General features: G+C 35.5%; 1 protein-coding gene across 2 annotated transcripts in view; it reads right to left on the bottom strand.

The window, feature by feature from the left end:
* LOC141461739 (WD and tetratricopeptide repeats protein 1-like) overlaps positions 1–15,704 on the bottom strand; it is a 38,543-nt gene extending 22,839 nt beyond the window's left edge. For both annotated transcript variants that reach the window (XM_074143018.1, XM_074143017.1), the window contains exons 1-8: positions 15,516–15,704; positions 14,992–15,122; positions 11,296–11,407; positions 11,010–11,197; positions 6,770–6,965; positions 5,599–5,671; positions 3,737–3,916; positions 3,340–3,452 (exon numbers count right to left, since the gene is read on the bottom strand). In XM_074143018.1, the coding sequence (XP_073999119.1) occupies positions 3,340–3,452; positions 3,737–3,916; positions 5,599–5,671; positions 6,770–6,965; positions 11,010–11,197; positions 11,296–11,407; positions 14,992–15,122; positions 15,516–15,566 (1,044 nt within the window). In that variant the 5' untranslated portion in view covers positions 15,567–15,704. The remainder of the gene's footprint in view (positions 1–3,339; positions 3,453–3,736; positions 3,917–5,598; positions 5,672–6,769; positions 6,966–11,009; positions 11,198–11,295; positions 11,408–14,991; positions 15,123–15,515) is intronic.
* Positions 15,705–22,150: the final 6,446 nt, after the last annotated feature.

The following is a 22,150-nucleotide window of genomic DNA, read 5'->3' as shown; positions in this document are numbered from 1 at the left end:
CTTTTCACCAACATTTGCCATTTAAATAGTCCAAAAACTCCAGTTCATTTAAATTAATATTGGGCATATCGCTATAAAGTGAAATACACTTTCTTCTCTGTTTTCTAAAGGTTTATCTTTAAGTACCGATTTAAGCAATCCTCCTCTACATTGCCTCTTTGCGTAGATTGCAATGAGGAGGAAGATTTCAAACATACAATAATGATGTGGTAGAAAGGAAATGAATGTTTGACGAAATCCCAGAATACTGTAAGCATGACTTTACCGGCAGATGGCTGGGTCCTGAATTTTTTCTGAATGGGAGAAGTCGTATGCTTCCACTCAAGGCTCTGTCGTTTTGACTCTGGCTCATAGTGGTGGATCCATGTTTCATCACAAGTTACAATTCTTTTGAAAAAAAAACTTCTCCTTCAGTCGAATATCGATTTTTCAACTGTTAACTGATTTGAAGCCGTGTTTCTTTGTGAGCGTCCGTGAGTTGTCTGGGCACCCATCTCGCACAGGTTTTCTTGTACTGCAGCTTGTTGTGAATAATGTTATGGACAGTTCCAACTCTCGCATTTACTTTTTCACTTATCAGTTCAACGGTGATACACCTATTGTCCCGAATTAACGCGTCAATCCGAGATTCGAGAGAGAAAGTCCCAACTTCGATCGGTCGTCCACTGCGTTCTACTCGTCAGAAACTTTTGAACGGCTACTTTGAAACTGTCCTACCCATTTGTAAACGTTCGAACGATTCAAACAATTGTCTCCGTACACTTTTAACATTCTTTTGTGGATTTTACTACCTTTCTCGCCTTCCGCGACTAAAAATCTGATCACGGCACGTTGTTCTTCCACGGTTCAATTCTCGAGCCGACTCGCCATCGTTAACTGAGTAAATTTGAGGTTATGTTTACAAAATATAATTGAACAGCTGATCAGATGTCATCGCAAGGTTGCCAACTTGTCCTGAAAGTTTCATACGGATCAATTTAGCTGTTTTTGAGCAGTAGTAATTTGTCTCGTTACTTATTGAATGACCCTCGTATAACAGGTATTTAGATGCACCATTTCGCTACGAAGACATAATATTCTCCAGCAACAACTATGTGCTTAAATCTATAGCAGAGCTAGCAAAGAAATATGAATGTATTTAAAAGTTATAGCCGATTAGAATTAATGGAAGAAAATGATTAGAGAAGGATTACGTGATTTTAATTTCGGTTAAGTTATAAGGATGGCAGGAATATAGAGTACTGATCCATCCATTAGCTGTATATAGTTGTATACAGGGTGTTCAGCATAAGACTACGGTAACTTCGGGAGGCGATTCTAGGCATCATTTGCAACAAAAAATTCCATATAAACTATGGCTCGATTCGGCTCCGTTTTGTAGATATTTTTAATTTTATGTTTTTTCTAGGTGTTAATACTTTTTGGCAAAAAGATGTCTATATTTCTTAAACTATTAAAGCTACAGCTATTTTAATAAGCTCATTAAAAAGAAGGTTAAATTTCCTTTTAAATAAGCTAATTTATGTTTCAAAATAATAATATCAAGTATTTCACTTTGTGGCCCAAACATAAGAAATAGCAAGTTTCTAATTTTTTCCAAAAACTTTGACTTCATTTTTCTCAAAAACATTTCATATGAAAAAACCGTGCACTATTCAGGAAAAACATCTACATACGATCACCTTTCGAACGGTATACAATAATTGGGGTTATGTTAAAAATTGACGCAGAAATCTGTTATTAATTGCAAAAAAGTAGGCCTCAAAACAGCATCGGCATTAAGAAAGGAATTCACCTACCATAAGAATATAATTGATCAGAATCATCAAATCCAGTACGATTTTTTGCAATCGTGTAATTTAATAATTAATTAATTTAAGAACTATATTCAAAAATATAAAATTTACATTATAAATAATAAAATAAAATAAGAAAAATGAATATGATGTTAAATGAGTGTTAGGTACCAATTTCAAAAGAAAGGATTTTCGTTTAACGAGTTTAGTTAATTAAAGAAATATGCCAAATAATGTGAATAAATCATCATTTTGAACTACTCAATAAACTTTTGGAATTAACAGGTTGTGAAGAGCTAATGAATAAGCCGAGAGCTTACTTATCGCTCTAATATCCAAGTTAAAAACTGACATGTTTTATCCTAATACGGCTTACAAAAACAAATAAATACAACAAGAAGAAAAGGTAGTTTAAAGTCTACATTTTCATTAGACATAACCCAAATTATTGTATACCGTTCGAAAGGTGATCGTATGTAGATGTTTTTCCTGAATAGTGCACGGTTTTTTCATATGAAATGTTTTTGAGAAAAATGAAGTCAAAGTTTTTGGAAAAAATTAGAAACTTGCTATTTCTTATGTTTGGGCCACAAAGTGAAATACTTGATATTATTATTTTGAAACATAAATTAGCTTATTTAAAAGGAAATTTAACCTTCTTTCTAATGAGCTTATTAAAATAGCTTTAGCTTTAATAGTTTAAGAAATATAGACATCTTTTTGCCAAAAAGTATTAACACCTAGAAAAAACATAAAATTAAAAATATCTACAAAACGGAGCCGAATCGAGCCATAGTTTATATGGAATTTTTTGTTGCAAATGATGCCTAGAATCGCCTCCCGAAGTTACCGTAGTCTTATGCTGAACACCCTGTATAGTAGAGGGATTAATGTTTGAAGCAAATGTATTTATAAGTAAGAATGGAGAGTGAGTGATATTCTTGTGATAAGCACCTAGAAGATGCTGGCTGTATGGCGAAAGCCAATGCCAAAAAAAAAAAAAATATATCTTAAAGTACCTCAGAGTACATTATAGAACGGCTTCTTCGATAGCAATATTATCTAGTGAATATAACTAGTAATTGGAATATTAGAATCTGTTAGTAACTTCACAAATCATCAACAAGCGAGCAACAATTCGAAAATGATTCGTACAAATCCAAAATCTTCTAACCCTTAACGATTTCAGTGAATCGTGGATCCTAAATACAAATAGACAAAACAGAATAGACAGAGTTCGTAATGTAGGAATCAGGGTAAATGTATCAAGTCACCCATGGAACAGATTGTTTAAGTGAGAAAGAGCTGAGTGGGAGATACCTAATTGACTGTAGAACCAGTCAAACTGCCAGAGAGAGATCGACGCAGATTCAAAATTCGGAGAAGAAGTTTAAGCAAAAGAAGAATGGATATGAGGAAGCGGCGGAACAAAGGGTAATCACAGTTTGATGAGCATAAAGATACTATGCGCCGCACATATAGAAGGACCAAGATACATGCTACAGAAAGAAGAAGTAAGCTATAGAAAGTTAAATATACTCACGCATAACTTTAGGGTATTGATGTGATCTGGCAAATTTGGCTTATGCATATGGGATAATTGTCGTGCTGGAGAGTTGATCCCATTAGAGTAAGTCAACAGTGGTTCTCTCAACTCTGAAACAAGTACCGCATGCAAATTAGGATAAGAAAAACGCACAGAGAAGTGGGTAACGATGAAATAAAGAGTTATTCGGAGCTTTTTTTTTCAGTGCACTGCCGGCCTCTGGAAAGCGTTCTCTCGTTAACAACAACACTGGTCCATCACCCGAACAGTGAACTGTAAGAAGCTCCTAGGAAGTGAAAAAAAAAAAAACTAAGGGGGCCAGCAGCTGAATTCGAACCCGGGATCTTCGGCGTGGTAATCCAATATGCTATCGTATTGTTCTTGGTATACATACCTCTATTGTGATAGGTGTGGCAGTAAATCGGACTATACTCATTGGCTGATAAGTCGTATAGGTAAATATTGTCCCTGCCTAAGTTTACTAACAAGTCACGACCATTCGGGCTGAACGTCACATGGGTGGCATATTTATGCCAATATTTTTCAAACAGTGACTTCCTGCATATGGTGTGACCTAAAATAGTTACAGAAAAATTACTTGTTAAGAAAATTCACAAAAGACAAGTTGGAGCTCAATTAACACTAAACCTACCGATATTTATGCATAACTATTCCTATCGTGACCGGTCAAATGACCGGACTTTAAAATCCCTTAAATCTCTTATTATAGAATGAAGATAATAGGTATTTAACAATGAAAAAGCGCAGTTTCTCTTGTTAAAAAATAAATCTCGTAGATTTTACTCTTTGTTGCATCATTTTTTATAATTATAGGCTTTTCAATTGCACATTTCCCGCATACGTATTTTTTACAGTTTAGACAGCATTTTTTAGTCTTACTGCCCTTCCAGTATCTTATTTGGCTACTTTCCGACCACTTGTTCGTGTACTAATATTTGTCGTGCTTTTGCAATGGTAACACAAATTTTGCCTTGAAATTTCACTTCCGGTAGTTTTTTTAAATACAAAATCCATGCATTTATCCCAGGGCTAAGTCTAGGATAATGAAAACTATTTGTTGAGGCCATCTCCGAGGTATTCCACGGTTATATTTCTTCCACGAGCTGTATACATTTCTGCTAATTTCAGAGCGACCAACTCCCCAAGCGGAACTGAAGGTTCTCTGCTTTCAAGTTTTCCTAAAAATGGAAAGCTTTTTATTGCATCGAACGCTAGCTAAGATTTGAAACCAAATTTAACCGGTGTTTATTTGGCATGTACTGAGTAATTCTGTATCTTGACTTTGTTGGGAACAAATGTTCTTGGACATGCTCTTGGTTAGATCAGTTTTGATTGTTCTCTACGAATTTGTTCCAAAATTTAGAAATCAAAGCAAATTTATCGGTTTGTAATCGATGATTTCTTTGATCCACTCGAATAAACCTGACAATTTCCGTCTATACATTTCTGCTCACAGTGTTTGAGAAGAATGCTCGTCCCTATTTTTGTTCCATAGAAGAGGGCAATATCGTACATTTTTTGCCTCATATACACCACATGCAAACAATAATCCGATAAATGCATTATCAAATTTAGTTTTCAAGAGAATTCTGATACAAAAAAAAATAAATAAAATAAAATATTAAAATAAGTAAATAAAATGAAAATATTCAGCCGGTCAAATGACCGGTCGCGGTAGTTAAGACTGACTGCATATTTTTCTCAAAAATCAAATATTAGGAAAAGAAGTGAATATTCAAAAAACATTGTATACATATTTTAGGAAAAGTCGTAAAGTTTAATGGCGGTATGATGACGTAATTAGAAAATTTAAATCAAATTTAAAAAACGGTCAATTGACCGGTCGTGGTAGGTTTAGTGTTAATAATAGGTATTTTATCAAAAAATAATAATTCAATGTTTACAAAATAAAATACACTTTTTTGGCAATAGGCTTACATCAGGGCGCCTTTAAACTTGCACTTCAATGTTTTCATTTCGCCAAAATACATTTTCCTACTGAAATACTAACATATTTACATTATGTACGTTCAAACACATACATATACAAGTATATGAATGTAACAATTACCGAACAATTGTTCAACCATTGTGCAGCGCACCTAGAAAACCTCTATATGTAGGAGCCATTTAACACAAAAGCCAGCTCTAATCCTTCCCAAATAAAATTGTTGCTACTAACTCTACTTGGTATAGGTAAAAATATTTGCCCCTGAAAAATATGAATAGACTAACCAGGCACAAAATGTTGAACACATCCTGGAGTCAGGTTGTCTTCGCTAGCAACATTCAAGATTGGATTTGAACTCTACAATAAAATAATAAATCAAAATTAGTGTAATTAAAGTAAAATTTTTATTTCACTGCTGCGAGTATTGTGATAGATTTTAGAAAGTATATATGGGGCTAACTCCTCTTCCATTCCATGTACAATGTCGAGACCCCCAAAAGGCACATCTACATAAAATTCCGAATCGAATGACACCTCATTCATGAAAATCGGTTCGCGCGTTTAGGCGCTACGCAGTTTACAAGGTAATAACAATAACAGGAACAAGAACAAGAACAATTTTTGAAAATATCGTTTATACACATTTTTGGCATCGTTTTTTTCTAAAACTAATTAATCTATGTTATTAAGAAAATATTACAGTTATAAACGAGGATTTGCCCTACACTATAAAGAAAATTTGAGAATTTTATCTTTTATAGAAAAAGAGAAAAAAATTGTCAAAGTTGGTTGTTTTTCAACGTTACGCTTTTTCGTACAGTTTTTGACGATCAACCCTTATACAACTGTTCTATCGGACAGTTTTAATTTCTTATTAATTCGATGTACAGCGTCGAGACCCCCAAAAGGCACATCTACATAAAATTCCGAATCGAATGACACCTCATTCATGAAAATCGGTTCGCGCGTTTAGGCGCTACGCAGTTTACAAAAAAGGTAACAAGAAGAAGAACAAGAACAACAATTTCTGAAAATGCCGTTTTTACTTATTTTCAGCAACTTTTTTCTCAAAATCTATTAGATCTGGGTTGTTGCAAAAAAAATACAGTTATAAAGAAGGGTTTGCCCTTTATTTTAAAGAAAATTTGGGAATTTTATCTTTTATAGAAAAAGAGAAAAAAATTGTCAAAGTTGGGTGTTTTTCAACGTTACGCTTTTTCGTGCAGTGTTTGACGATCAATCCTTATACAACTGTCCTACCGGACAGTTTTAATACATTAAAACTAAGAAATGCTACAGACCAAGATTAAATATGTATTACTGGCAATATTATGATCAAGCAAGGAGTCGAATCAAAACTGTGCAATCAATATCGGTTCCATCTTTTACTTCAGGAACAAGTATTATTTATACATGACTTAATAGTTTATAATATTCATACTTCTGCTAACTTACCTTTACCAGTTTAATCATCCGGCGATCGTATATTCGTACGTAGGCATCGTTAGCTCCAACAGCTATTAACTCAGACTTAATAGGATTCACTGCGATGCATTTAGCCTCAGCTCCGTTTCCACAATGAGTCCTTAAGTCAACCAATACGGTTGGATCCCTTGCTACGCATGAATGCGAACAACGGAGGTCAAATTGCCTGTGAAAAATTGATAATATAGAATTATTATATTTTAAAATGCATTTTTGTTGGTTACAAAACGTGGTAAATCTCAAATAATGCTCCAGGCTTTATTGTTATAACCGTGCAATTGAAGTTAAGATACACAGTCAGCCTTTCTGCAGCATTCCTCGCTGCGGCAGAATGTTGTAGTGGTTAGGCTCTTAGTAAGGCTATAGCTAATTCAGGCAATACTTTTCATCATCAAAAAACAATTAAAAACTATAAACAAACACAGGAAAAAAATATATCAAGTTATTCTAATACAGCGTTTCCCAAAATTATTTGGCTCGCGTAACACTTGGTAGTAGCATCATGCTAAATTTTACCGCTTCGTAAAAATGATTGTATTTCGTGAAATTTGTTATTCCGAGTATGTTATTTTATTATTATCATTATCTTTATTTGTATAGAGATACAATGTATCTGTTACAAAGAAGTTCAAGTTCATGTTCACTTTATAAACTTCGTAAAGTGTAAGCTCTTAGTTTTAAAACTTTTTTTAAATAATTAAAAATTGCGTACATATTTTTCTCTTCAAAATTATTAATAATTTACAAATTTTACAATTAATGTTTCCGGCTCGTTCTTATTACACATTAAACAATGATCTTTGGGGTTTGATTGTATAAATTACATTATTGTTTTTAAAGTTAATAACATAAGGGCCACCCAAATCTTATTTCAGAAAGAATTCTTATAACTTGTAAAGAAATGAATTTATCTAAATATCGTTGACCAACATTTTGTAATCAATTTTGAGAATTCCAAAATACATTAAATATAATGTTATTTACTTTATCTAAATCAGTTAAGTGCAAGTGTTCCCTGTTTTATTACAGGAATATTAGGTTTCTGATATAAGCATTCTAGTGAGCAATTCTAATTCTAGAAGGGGATTTGAAATCCAATTATCATTTGTGTTTTCGGGTTTTGGAAAATACTCCATGAAAGACAATTTTAATCCTGTTAAATGTGCTATTATATTTTCTCGTATATCTTGAGACAGGCCAACCTTATCACTGTACATATTGGCAACTATACTGTATAATACTCTTTAACAAAAACTTACAGTTTAAAATGTTAAGTATAAGGGTTGATTAAACGCCAAAAGGTACACAAATCAGCAAGTAACATGTCGTTAATACTTCATTCATATTATTTAAGTAATTTTACTACATTAATTTTCATTAATAAGTTATTTTTTAGAATTTATTAGATGTCTCAGACCCTTAGCTGGCCATTTTAATCTACAAAATATTTGTTCAAGTAGAACACCATTTAACTTAGATTGACCGTAATATCTAATCAACAAACTATTAATCGCAGGTTAAAAAGAAAAACTTTATAAACAAAAATGCTTACACCAACATACATCAATGATTTCATTTATTTATTTTATTTTTAAATAAAAATCGTCGGTTTAAGTTCATTCTTCGATTAAAGTAATTGTTATTTTATGAAGTAGTCAAACGTTTATAATAATAGGTAATAATTATCTGGCTTTATCGCAAATAATATAGTTTTCTTCAATTACATTCTCAATCTAGGTATTCTTCCCACAGTGTTGTATATTTGGAATATTAGATAAATAAGATATGCATATTTTTATGACAGCTAACATAATTATTCCAGTATTTTACTATAAGTAAAATTAGAGGGACTATATTAAATTACAATTGAGAAATGAATTGTTGAATAATTTACTTGATATTACCTACGCGTTATTTGTGCTCACAAATACTTCAGAAAGACGAATTCTAGACTGAAATATTGTTTTAAATCCGTGATTCAAATTTAAATAGTAGCCGACTCTGCCTTTGTCTTTTTCTACTTTAACGTGCATGTACGAGTACATACATATATGTGACTACTCAGAATAAAGGGCATAATAAAGATAAATCAGAAGAATAATTTGGAATAAAGCTATAATAAAGTACCTATTTAATTACGAAGATATAATTAAACAAAAAATTATAACAAAAAAATAAAATATTATGAATAAACAAAGGGAAGGGATTAGCTATGCGGTTAGCGTATTGGATTCCCACGTGGAGGTTCCGGGTTTGAATCCAGCTGCAGACCCTTAGATTTTCTCTTTCTAAGAGCTTCTTACAGCTCACTGTCCGGGTGATGGACAGTGTTGTCTGTAACGAGACAACACTGTCCGGAGGCCGGTAGTGCACTGAAAAAAGTTCCGGGCGCCAATAACCTTAGATGTTGACGCGACTTAAATCATAAAAAAAAAAGAAAAAGAAAATGAATGAACTGGCCAGCATAAGGGTCTGTGACATCTAATAAATTCTAAAAAATAACTTATTAATGAAAATTAATGTAGTAAAATTACTTAAATAATATGAATGAAGTATTAACGACATGTTACTTGCTGATTTGTGTACCTTTTGGCGTTTAATCAACCCTTATACTTAACATTTTAAACTGTAAGTTTTTGTTAAAGAGATTTTTGTACCTTTTGGATAGATTTTCCTTTTTGTATGTTCTGCAAAGTTACATATCTGCTTTACAGATTTTATTAAAATTGGGAATAATAAATTTTAATTGTATCATTATAACCTGAAAAGGTGTTAAGTCGGAGTTACCACCACTGGAAAGATCTTTTTAAAGAATGATTATAGTTGCGGTCCCCAAACCATCCTCAATAACAATTTTTTTGAGAAAGCGTTTTGAATAAAATAGGAAAGTAATTTGTACGTAAATAGCAAAATTAAACTGCGATTTCAGTACTTCCCTTTAAGAGGAGTAAGAAAAATAAACTGCGATTACAGTACTTCTACCTAAAAGGCAAAGAGGCAAAGATTTTGAATCGAACTACAATTCATTGATGAAAATCGGTTCACTCATTGAAAATTTTAACGATTGCAGTACTTCCTCTTAGTAGGTGTAAGAGCATGATGGCACTTCACAGCCACGTAGAGGAGCTTTAACCACTTATTCGGGCTGAATTTTATCAAAATCGGACTAAGCGTTATAGAAATATTGGTAATAATAGTTTTAGAAAGGGCCTTATTTAGGTAGGGCCAACTCCCCTCCTTATGAGGCATGGCGTCGAGACTTTTGAAGTACAAATCTGCACAAAATTTCGATTCGAATGACACTTCATTCATGAAAATCGATTCACGTCTCGATAATTTGAAACGATTGCTATACTTCCTCTTAACAAGTGTAAGAGCTGGTCACCGCTTTATTATTACGTAGGGGAGCCTTATCCCTATCAACCTACCAAATTTTATCAAAATCGGGCCAAGATTTACAGAGTAATTAGTAATAATAATTTTGGAGGGGGCCTTACATAAAGAGGGCTAACTCCTCTCCCATTCGATGTACAGCGTCGAGACCCCCAAAAGGCACATCTACATAAAATTCCGAATCGAATGTCACCTCATTCATGAAAATCGGTTCACGCGTTTAGGCGCTACGCAGTTTACAAAAAAGGTAACAAGAAGAAGAACAAGAACAACAATTTCTGAAAATGCCGTTTTTACTTATTTTCGGCAACTTTTTTCTCAAAACCTATTAGATCTGGGTTGTTGCAAAAAAATTACAGTCATAAAGGAGGGTTTGCCCTATATTTTAAAGAAAATTTGGGAATTTTATCTTTTATAGAAAAAGAGAAAAAAATTGTCAAAGTTGGGTGTTTTTCAACGTTACGCTTTTTCGTGCAGTTTTTGACGATCAACCCTTATACAACTGTCCTACCGGACAGTTTTAATTATTAATTAAAATAATTTTTATGAATTATAGGAAAAAACGTTTCTAAGATATTTTTATGATTTAATTTTTTGTTTATTTTTTAATGTCCGCCATTATTGATTATTTTTCGTGTACCACTAACCAGCAACTCGCGTACCACAGTTTGGGAAACGCTGTTCTAATACAAACAGTTCCCTACAGATGAGTAGGACTTTTATAGTTTATTGTCTATTTACAAAAACCGGAATTTAAACTAAGGTTTTTTGAAGTTTAAAGTTTTTTGTTTAATTGTAAGAAAACAATTAAATATACCTTACAACGCCATCCTCTGCTGCACTCCAAAAGATATCATTTAATGAAGGAGCGGTAGCCAGTCGCTTAACTTTGCGCGTGTGACAGGTGCATACCCGCGTCGTTTGTTTACTCACAACATTATGCACACGTATCTGGCGATCTCCAGCGCCAGTAATGATAACTTCTTCATTGGTTTCTGGCATAAACTGAAATGATGGAAATGAAAAAAAATAGTTTATAATGCCAAATTTTTACCAACATGTGTACTTGTGTAATTATAAAATCCAAAATTAAAATTAGGTACTTTGACAGAAAATATGTTCGAACGATGTCCAGTTTGAAAAGTGTAAAGTTTCCTGTTAGTGGCGGGCTCCCATAACACCACGCGTAAGTCATCTGACGCTGAAGTCAGTTTCCTGTAAAGCATTTAATTAATTTTTTTTTTCTTAGCACAAATTATAGTGTATGCAGTCGGTTTCAAGGTTTTAAAAAATATCTTATTCTAACTGGTAATAACAATCTTGCAAAGCTTTAGATTGTTCCCAGTTCTAAAATGCTTAAGAAGATTAGATGCCACGTAGGACTATCTTAAGCGCCTGTAAAATATCCTAAGCATTACCTCCTTAGTGTGGTGAAAGATGCATATGAATTAGGGTGTTTCAAAAAATGTTGACTTTTGAAATTTAAAGAGCGCCGGGCGGAAAAGCAAAGTTCATTTAAAAACAAAAAGTTTCGTTCGAAATAGAGCGAAATCGATTAATATCTAGAGGTCGATACCATTGATCAAAAGATTTTTGTTTTGCTTTTTTTCATTAAAAAATCCTTATTAAATGTTTTGTATCTTTTCAAATTATTAGCAAAACATGTAATTGTACAAAGTTTATTAAAACTGTCCGGTAGGACAGTTGTATAAGGGTTGATCGTCAAAAACTGCCCGACAAAGTATAACTTTGAAAAACACCCAACTTTGACAATTTTTTTCTCTTTTTCTATAAAAGATAAAATTCCCAAATTTTCTTTAAAATAAAGGGCAAACCCTCCTTTATAACTGTAATTTTTTTTGCAACAACCCAGATCTAATAGATTTTGAGAAAAAAGTTGCCAAAAATGAGTAAAAACGGCATTTTCAGAAATTGTTGTTCTTGTTCTTGTTCTTCTTGTTGTTACCTTTTTTGTAAACTGCGTAGCGCCTAAACGCGCGAACCGATTTTCATGAATGAGGTGTCATTCGATTCGGAATTTTATGTAGATGTGCCTTTTGGGGGTCTCGACGCTGTACATTAAACAAGAGAGGAAATAGCCCCCTTAATGTAAGGCCCCCTCCAAAATTATTATTACTAATTACTCTGTAAATCTTGGCCCGATTTTGATAAAATTTGGTAGGATGATAGGGTTAGGGCTCCCCTACGTAACATTAAAGCGGCGATCAGCTCTTACACTTGTTAAGGGGAAGTATAGCAATTGTTGCAAATTATCGACACGTGAACCGATTTTCATGAATGAAGGGTCATTCGAATCGAAATTTTGTACAGATTTGCACTTTAAAAGTTTCGACGCCGTGCCTCATAAGGAGGGGAGTTTGCCCCACCCAAATAAGGCCCTTTCTAAAACTATTATTACCAATATTTCTATAACGCTAAATCCGATTTTGATAAAATTCAGCTCGAATACACTTATTACCTCCTAAGAGGAAGTACTGCAATCGTTTAAATTATCAATGAGTGAACCGATTTAAATCAATGAATTGTCGTTCGATTAAAAAATCTTTGCCTCTTTGCCTTTTAGGGAGAAGTACTGCAATCGTAGTTTATTTTTCTTACTCCTCTTAAAAGGAAGTTCTGAAAGCGCAGTTTAATTTTGCTATTTACGTACAAATACCTTCCTATGTTATTCAAAACGCTTTTTCAAAAAAATTGTTATTGAGGATGGTTTGGGGGAACGCAACTATAATCATTCTTTAAAAAGATCTCTCCAGTGGTAGTTACGGTTCCGACTTAACACCTTATCAGATTATAATGATAGAATTGCTTATTCCAAATTTTAAAAAAATCTGTAAAGAAGATATGTAACTTTGTAAAATAGACAAAAAGGAAAATCTATCCAAAAGGTACAAAAATCTCCTTAACAAAAACTTACAGTTTCAAATGTTAAGTATAAGGGTTGACTAAACGCCAAAAGGTACACAAATCAGCAAGTACCCAAAATTTCATTAATACTTCATTAATAGTCAAGTAATTCTACTGCATTAATTTTCATTAATAAGTTATTTTTTAGAATGTATTAGATGTCACAGACCCTTATGCTGGCCACTTCATTTATAATATTTTTTTGTTATAATTATGATAAATCACATAAATATGTACATGCATGTTAAAGTAGAAAAAGACAAAGTTAGAGTAGGCTACTGTCTTGAATTCGTCTTACCGAAATATTCGTGAGCACAAATAACACACAGTTAATAACAAGTAGATTATTCAACAACAATTATTCATTTCTCAATTGTAATTTAATTTAGTCCCCCTAATTTTACTTATAGTAAAATGCTGGAATAATTAGCTGTCCTAAAAATATGCATATCTACATATATATGTGCAAGCATGTTAAAGTAGAAAAAGACAAAGTTAGAGTAGGCTACTGTCTTGAATTCGTCTTACCGATATTACATATATACAACATGGTGGGAAGAACACCTAGATTGAGAATGTAATTGAAGAAAACTATATTATTTGCGATAAAGCCAGATAATTATTACCTATTATTATAAACGTTTGACTACTTCATACAATAACAATTACTTTAATCGAAGAATGAACTTAAACCGACGATTTTTATTTAAAAATAAAAATAAATAAATGAAATAAACAAAATCATTGATGTAAGTTTTTTATAAAAAAAAGTTTTGAATTTTTTAGCCTCATAATTTTTTTTCTTTTTAACCTGTAATTAATAGTTTGATTATTATAAATAACTAGATATTACAGTCAATCTACAGTGCTACTTGAACATATATTTTGTAGACGAAAATGGCCAGCATAAGGGTCTGTGACATCTAATAAATTCTAAAAAATAACATTAATGAAAATTAATGCAGTAGAATTACTTGACTATTAATGAAGTATTAATGAAATGTTGGGTACTTGCTGATTTGGGTACACACCTTTTGGCGTTTAATCAACCCTTATACTTAACATTTTAAACTGTAAGTTTTTGTTAAGGTTTGAATATAATTTGCTATAAAGACAGTTGCTATGCAATTGGAATCATTTTGATGGCCTTTTTATTTTCAAAGTTACGAATAATTAACGTTAAAATCACTTAATTTTTTATGTGTTTCGTACAGAATTTAAAAACCCAATAATTTTGGTTACTGAAACGTCTAAATTAGGGAATATTTCGCATTTATTGTTATAATTTGAAATTGATTGATTGATAGTAAATTAATTTCAAATTATAACGATAAATGCAAAATATTCCCTAATTTAGACGTTTCAGTAACCAAAATTTTTTGTTTTTTAAATTCTGTACGAAACACATAAAAAATTAAGTGATTTTAAAAATGTATATTTTTCTTAATTTTTTTTTTTTTTTTTAATACAGCTTCTTCAATTATTCATAACATTGAAAATATAATGGCCATTAAAATATTCCAATTGCATTGTCTTTATAGCAAATTATCAATGGTAGCGATCTCTAAATATTAATCGATTTCGCTCTAATACGGACGAAACTTTTTGTTTTTAAATGAACTTTGATTTTCCGCCCGGCGCTCTATAAAATTTAAAAGTCAATATTTTTTGAAGCACCCTAATATGAATAACTTGTCAACTAAAAAGTACCATTTTTATTGTAGTGAATTTCTAATATTGTATTGAAAAAGGGTCAATTTGCGAGTAGTACCAGCAAGAATTTTCAAAATCCCAGCAAAAATAACTTCAGAGAGTGTTTCAATGATTTATGTTTCTTGCAGAACGATAAAATCAATATCATCAAAGCGAATTACCTTCCTTTGGCGTCCCAATCAAGTGTGTTAACACAACCTAGATGTCCATCTAGTTCTTTTACTAATGTCAGGCGATTAATAAAGTCTCTGGTAACGTGTAAACGTCTCCGCAAGGGTAGACAAAGTCGGGACTAAAACAAGAAGTAAACATAGATGTAAATGGTAGAAACTGAATCACAGAATAGATTTCACAATCTAAATATATCTAGGTCATCAGCTTCGTTTTGATTATTTGTAAAGCTAACTTATAAAGGTCTCATCACTTTGAAAGCTTCTTAACAGATGATACAGTTTGGGAAATTTGAGATTGTTATGTAAATGAATTTTTGAGATCGACTAGTAGAGCTTCAGCCATACTCAGTGAGGTTAGGATCATTGGCTTTTTGTAGCTGACTCAGACTTCCAATTTTGGAAATACTGCCACATCTCGCATTGGTAGGCATCTTACTTTATGAAGAGAATTTCAATTCCATTTCTATCATCTAAGTAATTAAAAGAGAAATAATTATTAATTTTATACTTACGTCTAATTCCCTTGCACCCAAAAATGGAGGTATGGAATTTTTACGAGACATTTGTTCATTTAAGGTGAGCTTGTAATATAGAAAAATTCAAAAATGTTTTACTCAGAATACACTGCTTAAATAATCAATAATTTTCTAAGCTGCTTTTAAATATTCAACAGAATCTAACTACTAAATTCAAATTTGGAATTATTAACACCACAGCTATAATGATTATCCAGTGGAGTATAAATAACCGAATTCACAGTCCCTATTTTGTTGTATATTTCACAAATTAACGTAATTTTTACTTTTTTTTAGCTTTATATTTTTATTTTTAGATAAAAGTTATAGTTATAAAATTATCGAAATTATTAATTTGGCATTTGAGAGAGTTATAATAAAATTTGTAAATGATTGCTCTAATAATGGTGCGTAACATTAGATTGAGGTTAGTATGAAATAGTTGGTGTTAGTAATAGTTGAATGTACTAGTATAACAATAGTATTTTATTTATTCAATAATTTATAACTGTCCGGCAGGACAAAGTATAAAAAAAAATTATATATAAAATATAAAAAAATCCCAAATTTTCATTAAAATATTGGAGAAGTCCTCGTTTATAGGAGTATTTTTTTATTCAACAACGTAGATCAAATAAATTTCGAGAAATACGTTGCTGAAAATGGGCAAAAATAGCATTTTCAGAAAATGTTCTTGTTCTTCTTCTTGTAGAACCTTTTTTGTAAACAACGTAGCGCCTAAACGTGTGAACCGATTTTCATGAATGAGGTGTCATTCGTTTTGGAATTTTAGGTAGATGTGTTTTTTGGGAGTCTCGACGCTGTACATCGAATGGGAGAGGAGTTAGCTCTATATATACATATAAGGGCCCCCTCCAAAATTATTATTACTAATAACTAGGGAACGGATTCGTATGTATTTACATATATTTTTCTAGGCAATTTACAGACGTTTGTCAACTAGAAGTATTCATACTGACACTTTTTAAGCCGTTTGAGTCTACTTTTACTTCACATATTTCCACATATTTGGATGTTATCGCATATTTATACATATTTGATTAAAATAAATAAATATTTCTACATATTTAATCAAAATATGTACATATTTTTTCATATTTTTCATTTTGGGCATATTTTCATAATTGGGAGGTGGTTGACAGGAACTGTGAGCCACAGACTGTAGGGCTGTGAATCACAGTGGGTACAATGGTTATTGTAATTTACACAGAATGCTGCTAAACAGTGACGGGCACTTGTTTGTTCTTTGAAGTTGTCTGACGTTGTCTGTTCTTTCAGCTCGTTCGTTGAAGTGTCCAATTCATTTCGTTCGGTCACTTAGTGTATTCTTTTTTGGGTGAAATGCCACGAACATCGCCCTCAAACAAACAACTGGTTGCTAAATATCTTCGCGAGTTTCTAGCAGAACTTTTTCGAAGTGATGGAGACATTTTGTACTGCACAGCTTGTGACAAGCGCGTTTCTTGCTCTCAACGTTCCCAAGTCACCCAACATATTGCCACCGGATCGCACATAGAGCATAAAAACAGAAAGAAAGAGGGGACGTCCTATCAAGCCTTCCTTACATCTCCATCATCAAGTAAGTCCACTCTGAGTACAGATCTGTGTCGGGCTTTGGTTAGAGCAGATATCCCTTTCCACAAACTTAAAAACTGGTAGAAGTACTGAGCAAGAACAAAGGGTGGGAGACCATCTGCCAGATTTCTGATATTATCAGTGGAACAGAAGTCACCTCAGAACATCGTGTACCCTTTACAACCAACGAGATAACTTCTTTCAGCAAGGCACCTATAACATCTGTAGATGTTGAACGATCTTTTAGTCGTTACAAGTCCATCTTACGCCCAGATCGTCGTCACTTTACGTTCCAACATTTGAAATTTCATGTGGTTGCAAACAATTTCGAAGAGTGAAGTTTTCAAAATTGAAAATTTAACACATCTTTTTATAAATAATAAAAATGTTCTTTGTTGTATAAATCATTATAACTTGTAAAAACAAATTATTTTGTTCCTAATAAATTATTATAAATTGTAAAAATGTTCTTTTCTTGTATAAATAATTATAACTTGCCCCCCCCCCAAAAAAATTCCATTTTCATAAAAAAAAATGTCCATTTTACTTAAATATTCCAGAAAATATTTTAAGAAAATCACATATTTTCCACATAATTGACGAAAATAAATGCATATTTTAATTAAATATTTGGCATTTTTAAATACACAAAAATCCGTTCCTTACTAATAACACTGTACATCTTAGCCCAATTTTGATAAAGTTTGACAGCATGAAAGGGCTAGGGCAACCCTACGTAATAGTTAAGCGACGTTCTCATCTTACACCTACTAAAGGGATGTTTGGCTATCATTTCAAATTATCATCGCGTGAATGAAGTTATATTTGATTCAAAATTCATGTAGATTTTGCGTTTTAGAGGTCTCGATGCTGTGCATCTATAAGAGGGGAGTTAGCCTCACGCGAGTAAGGCCCCCTGAAAAACTAATAATTAATCTTAATCCGATTTTAATAAAATATTATAGCTCGTAGGGTGGTTAGAACTTACCTATGTGACATAAAAGTGTCATCATGCTCTTATACACCTACCAAGGAGAAGTACTGCATCAGTTCCATTATCGACGAATAAACTGATTTTCATGTATAAATTGTCATTCAATTCAAAATTTTATGTAGATACGGCTACTTTTGGGGTCTCAATGGTGTATACTTTAGATTAGATGGAATTAGGGCGGCCTCTGCGACCCCTTTGGATCTATTGTGGCTCCCCGACTTTAGAGCTCACCCTTCAGACCCGTCCGTTTAATCAGACTCTTAATTCTGGTGAGTGACTCCTGGGTAAAGCTCTCAGGCCTTGGTTTTTCCTCAACGAGAAGTAACATCCTTAGCCAAACAAGCCCCTCACACTGACACAACAACACGTGCAGTGCAGTTTCCTCTTCTTCCTGGCAGAACCTACAAAGGCTGTCCTCTGCCAGGCCCATGCGATGCATGTGTTTTCTGAGCCTGCAGTGGCCCAGTTAATAAGCCTACAATTATCCTTATAGCCGCACGGCCTTGACGGATTAATTTTGCAGTCAGCCTCGGCGAATAGCCTATGATGAATTCTTTCGCCTGTCTCTGTCCAGTGGTGGCGAGCCACCACTCCTGAGACCTACTCTGCACCCACAAATTAATGGCCGCAGTCTTAACACGCTTCGAAACCCCAAAACAGGGCTCCGGGCCAACGAAGTGTCCCGCAGAGCCTTCCCGGGCTAGTAAATCTGCCACTTCGTTTCCCTTATGTCCTGAATGACCAGGTACCCAAACCAGAAAGACCTTATTTTGGTCACTAATTTCCTTCAGGGCAACCAGACAGTTCCAAACCAGTCTTGAGTTGACCTGGTAGGAACTAATTGCCCGTAGAGCAGCCTGACTATCCGACCTTAATTAATAATTCCTCGCCCTTTAATCTCGGATGGTGTATACTTTAGGAGGGGACTTTGCCCCACGTAAATAAAGTTCCCCCTTAATCTATTATTACTAATAAGACTTCAAATCTTCGCCCGTTTTTGATAAAATTTGGCAAGAAAAAGAATTTAGAGTGCGTGGTATTTAAGTACCATCCTACCAAGAGGAAGTATTGCAATCATGCCGCATTCGTTGTTTAAATTCTATTTACCCTTTTACGGAGAAGAACTGTAATTGCCAATAATTTTTCTTTCCCTTCTGTAGGAGTAGTTATTGTGATCACAGCTTAATTTCTGTTACATCCCTTAAGAGGAATTAATGTTATCATTGTAAGGTCGGGAACGGAAGTGGGTCCTAAAGGAAACACAAAATCCAAAATTAACGGAACCTTTTATTAAACATAAAATTATTAACTGTAAGTTAAGAAATTCCACCTTCACTATCGGCTCAGGTCTGTCAGTCGGTCGCTCAGTTCAGTTCAGACACCACAGCTGGCTAGAGACAAGCGGCAGGTAATCGAGCGCTACTCCCTCCTATTACATGCCTTATCCGCTCCACAGGCCACACTGCCTCTCTTCTCGCTGTGATGCCCCATCCCCACTCCACTCCAAGTCTTCTCCGCCCCACCACTCGCTTGTCCGCTCCTCACATCTGCTCCCCCTTTAAAAAAAGTGAGGCTTCTCCTGCAAGCCTCACTTTTCCTGTTTTCACTTAAGCCAATTGGGACACGGGCCGCAAACCACATCGCCACATTTACGCCAATGATGTCTTCGATTTTCTTATTGATTATAATATTCCCATAGACGAGGATGTCGTTAAAAGGAAGAACTGTCTATCATTAGGCTTCCTCCTACATTTTGTAAGAACTCCATCTCCAACTAAGACTCTTCCTAAGGTCCTAAGGCCGGAACTTCCAAAGCAGCTTTCAACAATAGCAATTCTTCGAGCGTTTGCCTCACTGTTGACCAGCCTGTCGACCATTTTCCACTCGGCTATCTCCACGCCCTCCACCAGGCTAGGGCTGCTACTTGGCTTTATTTTAGGAGATAGTGAATTCTTCATAAGGCCCCTATTAGGTGCGGATCTTTTGTCGGTCATAAGGGGGGGGGGCACTCGTCCGCTCGCACTCTCCACCACCAGCACTCCGCACTCAGCCTCTGTCAGTGTCTAGTCCTAACTTCAGATCAAAATTAGTTTTGTTTGAGGTTAGTGGACTCTCACCACCTACTGCCTTAGTTCCCTATCGACCTAGTTTTCTCGTTATTCATTCTCCCCGGACTCATTTGCTGAATACTGTTGGGTCCGGTTCCGGAATCGGGGCCGAGTATTAACCCATTCCCATCGGTTTGGGGATCCCTCCCCCTTATTTTCTGCGGCTTTATCCGGCTCCACCTCGCGACGCGAATGGCATCTGAGGGTACAAGGTAACCTCGACACTTCGGCCGCTTCCGTTTGGTCCCACTCTTCCTGGCCTGGAGACCAGGTTGGATCTCTCGTGGGATCGTCCACCACTGTAAGTTCCTCTACTGATCCCTCATCTTCGGAACTGGGACTGGCCTCCCCCTCGTCCTCGGACACCTCCGAGCTCTCCTCGCTTACAGGCTCTATGTCAATTCCCTCACCTTCACGTCCACCCTCAACCCCCCTGGAATCTCCTAGCTCGAATTCTTCTCGATCCATCTCTTCTCTATTGAGGCTATTGAGAGAAGGAACTCTCGTCTCGGCCGGCTTAAGTCTATTCACATGGACAACATATCGCCCTCCCGAGGAGAGAGTTAACTCATAATTTACTGGGGATATTCGAGCCAATATACTGTGCGGTCCTGTCCACGGGCGCCTAAACTTTCGCGCATGACCTACCGGTACCGCTGGTTCATAGAGATAAACTTTATCACCTACGTTGAAACTCCGCACCCTTTTCCCCCGATCGTGAGTTCTCGCTCGTTCTCTTCTTGTCCGCGAGTCCATATCTTTGGCATGCTGGTAGGCCTCCCCCAAATTTTTTTGTATCTGCCGGATGAATTCCGCCACGCCATTTGGACCTTCATTGGCATCTAGCTCGCACTCAAACGGCTGCCGGAGCTCTCTCCCATGGATCAAGAAATGGGGCGAGTAGCCTATGGACGAATGAGGAGTGGTTCGGTACGCCATCAGGGCGTAGGGCACCCACCGATCCCAGTCCCTCCCATCACGTCTTACTATACAAGCCAGTGAGTCCGTCAACGTTCGGTGTAGCCTTTCCACTAAGCCATTTCCCTCAGGGTGGTAGGCAGTTGTTTGTAATTTTCTTATTCCTAACCGCTTACAAACAACGCGAAATAATTCCGAGGTGAAGTTCCGTCCCTGGTCTGTGAGCACTCTCTCCGGAGCTCCATGCCGGAGAATCAGAGTATCCACAAAGGCTCGAGCGGTCTCCTCTGCCGACTGTTCTTTCAGGGGCACGGCTTCGGCATATCTCGAGAACCAGTCGATTATGGTCAGCAAATAGCGATTACCGGCCGCCGTACTAGGCAAAGGTCCCACAATGTCAAGGGAAACCTGCTCAAAGGGGCGAGAGGCTCCCGGTACCTCCGCTAGAGGGACTCGCAACCCAGCTGGGGTTTTTCTTTCTTGGCAGACTCTACATTCTCTTACGTACTGTTTTACATCGCCACTCATCTGAGGCCAGTAAAATTTCGCTCGGACCCTCTGTATCGTGCGTTTCACCCCCGGATGCCCGGACCAAGCGGTTCCGTGGCAGTGAGAGATCACCAATACTCTTTTACTTTTCGGAACTAACACTTGCCAAGTTGAGCGATCGCCTTCTTCTCTGGCCCGATACAGCAGTCCATTCTTTGCTGTCTGTATTCGTTCCGCTCCCACCATCGCTCGACACCACTCATCGCGCCTCTGGGCTGCACGCCATCCGCTTACGCGGTCCCCGCGAGTCGTCTCCACCGCCCGAATTGTTCTACTGAGTGCATCCGCGTTAGCATGTTTCACCCCCGGTTTATGCACAACCTCATACGTAAATTCTGCCAGCCGGAGAGACCAACGCGTCAACCTGGCTGATGGATCTTTTAGGTGGAGCATCCAACGCAGCGCGGAATGGTCTGTAACTAAGGTGAACCGGCGTCCCAGAAGATAGCAGCGAAATTGAGCCGTCG

The sequence above is a fragment of the Rhodnius prolixus genome, unplaced genomic scaffold (genome assembly GCF_049639745.1).
Source record: "Rhodnius prolixus isolate KJV_2025 unplaced genomic scaffold, Rpr scaffold_12, whole genome shotgun sequence".
NCBI lineage: Eukaryota > Metazoa > Arthropoda > Insecta > Hemiptera > Reduviidae > Rhodnius > Rhodnius prolixus.
The sequence above is the reverse complement of the archived record's forward strand: the minus strand, read 5'-3'. Positions and strand labels throughout refer to the sequence as shown.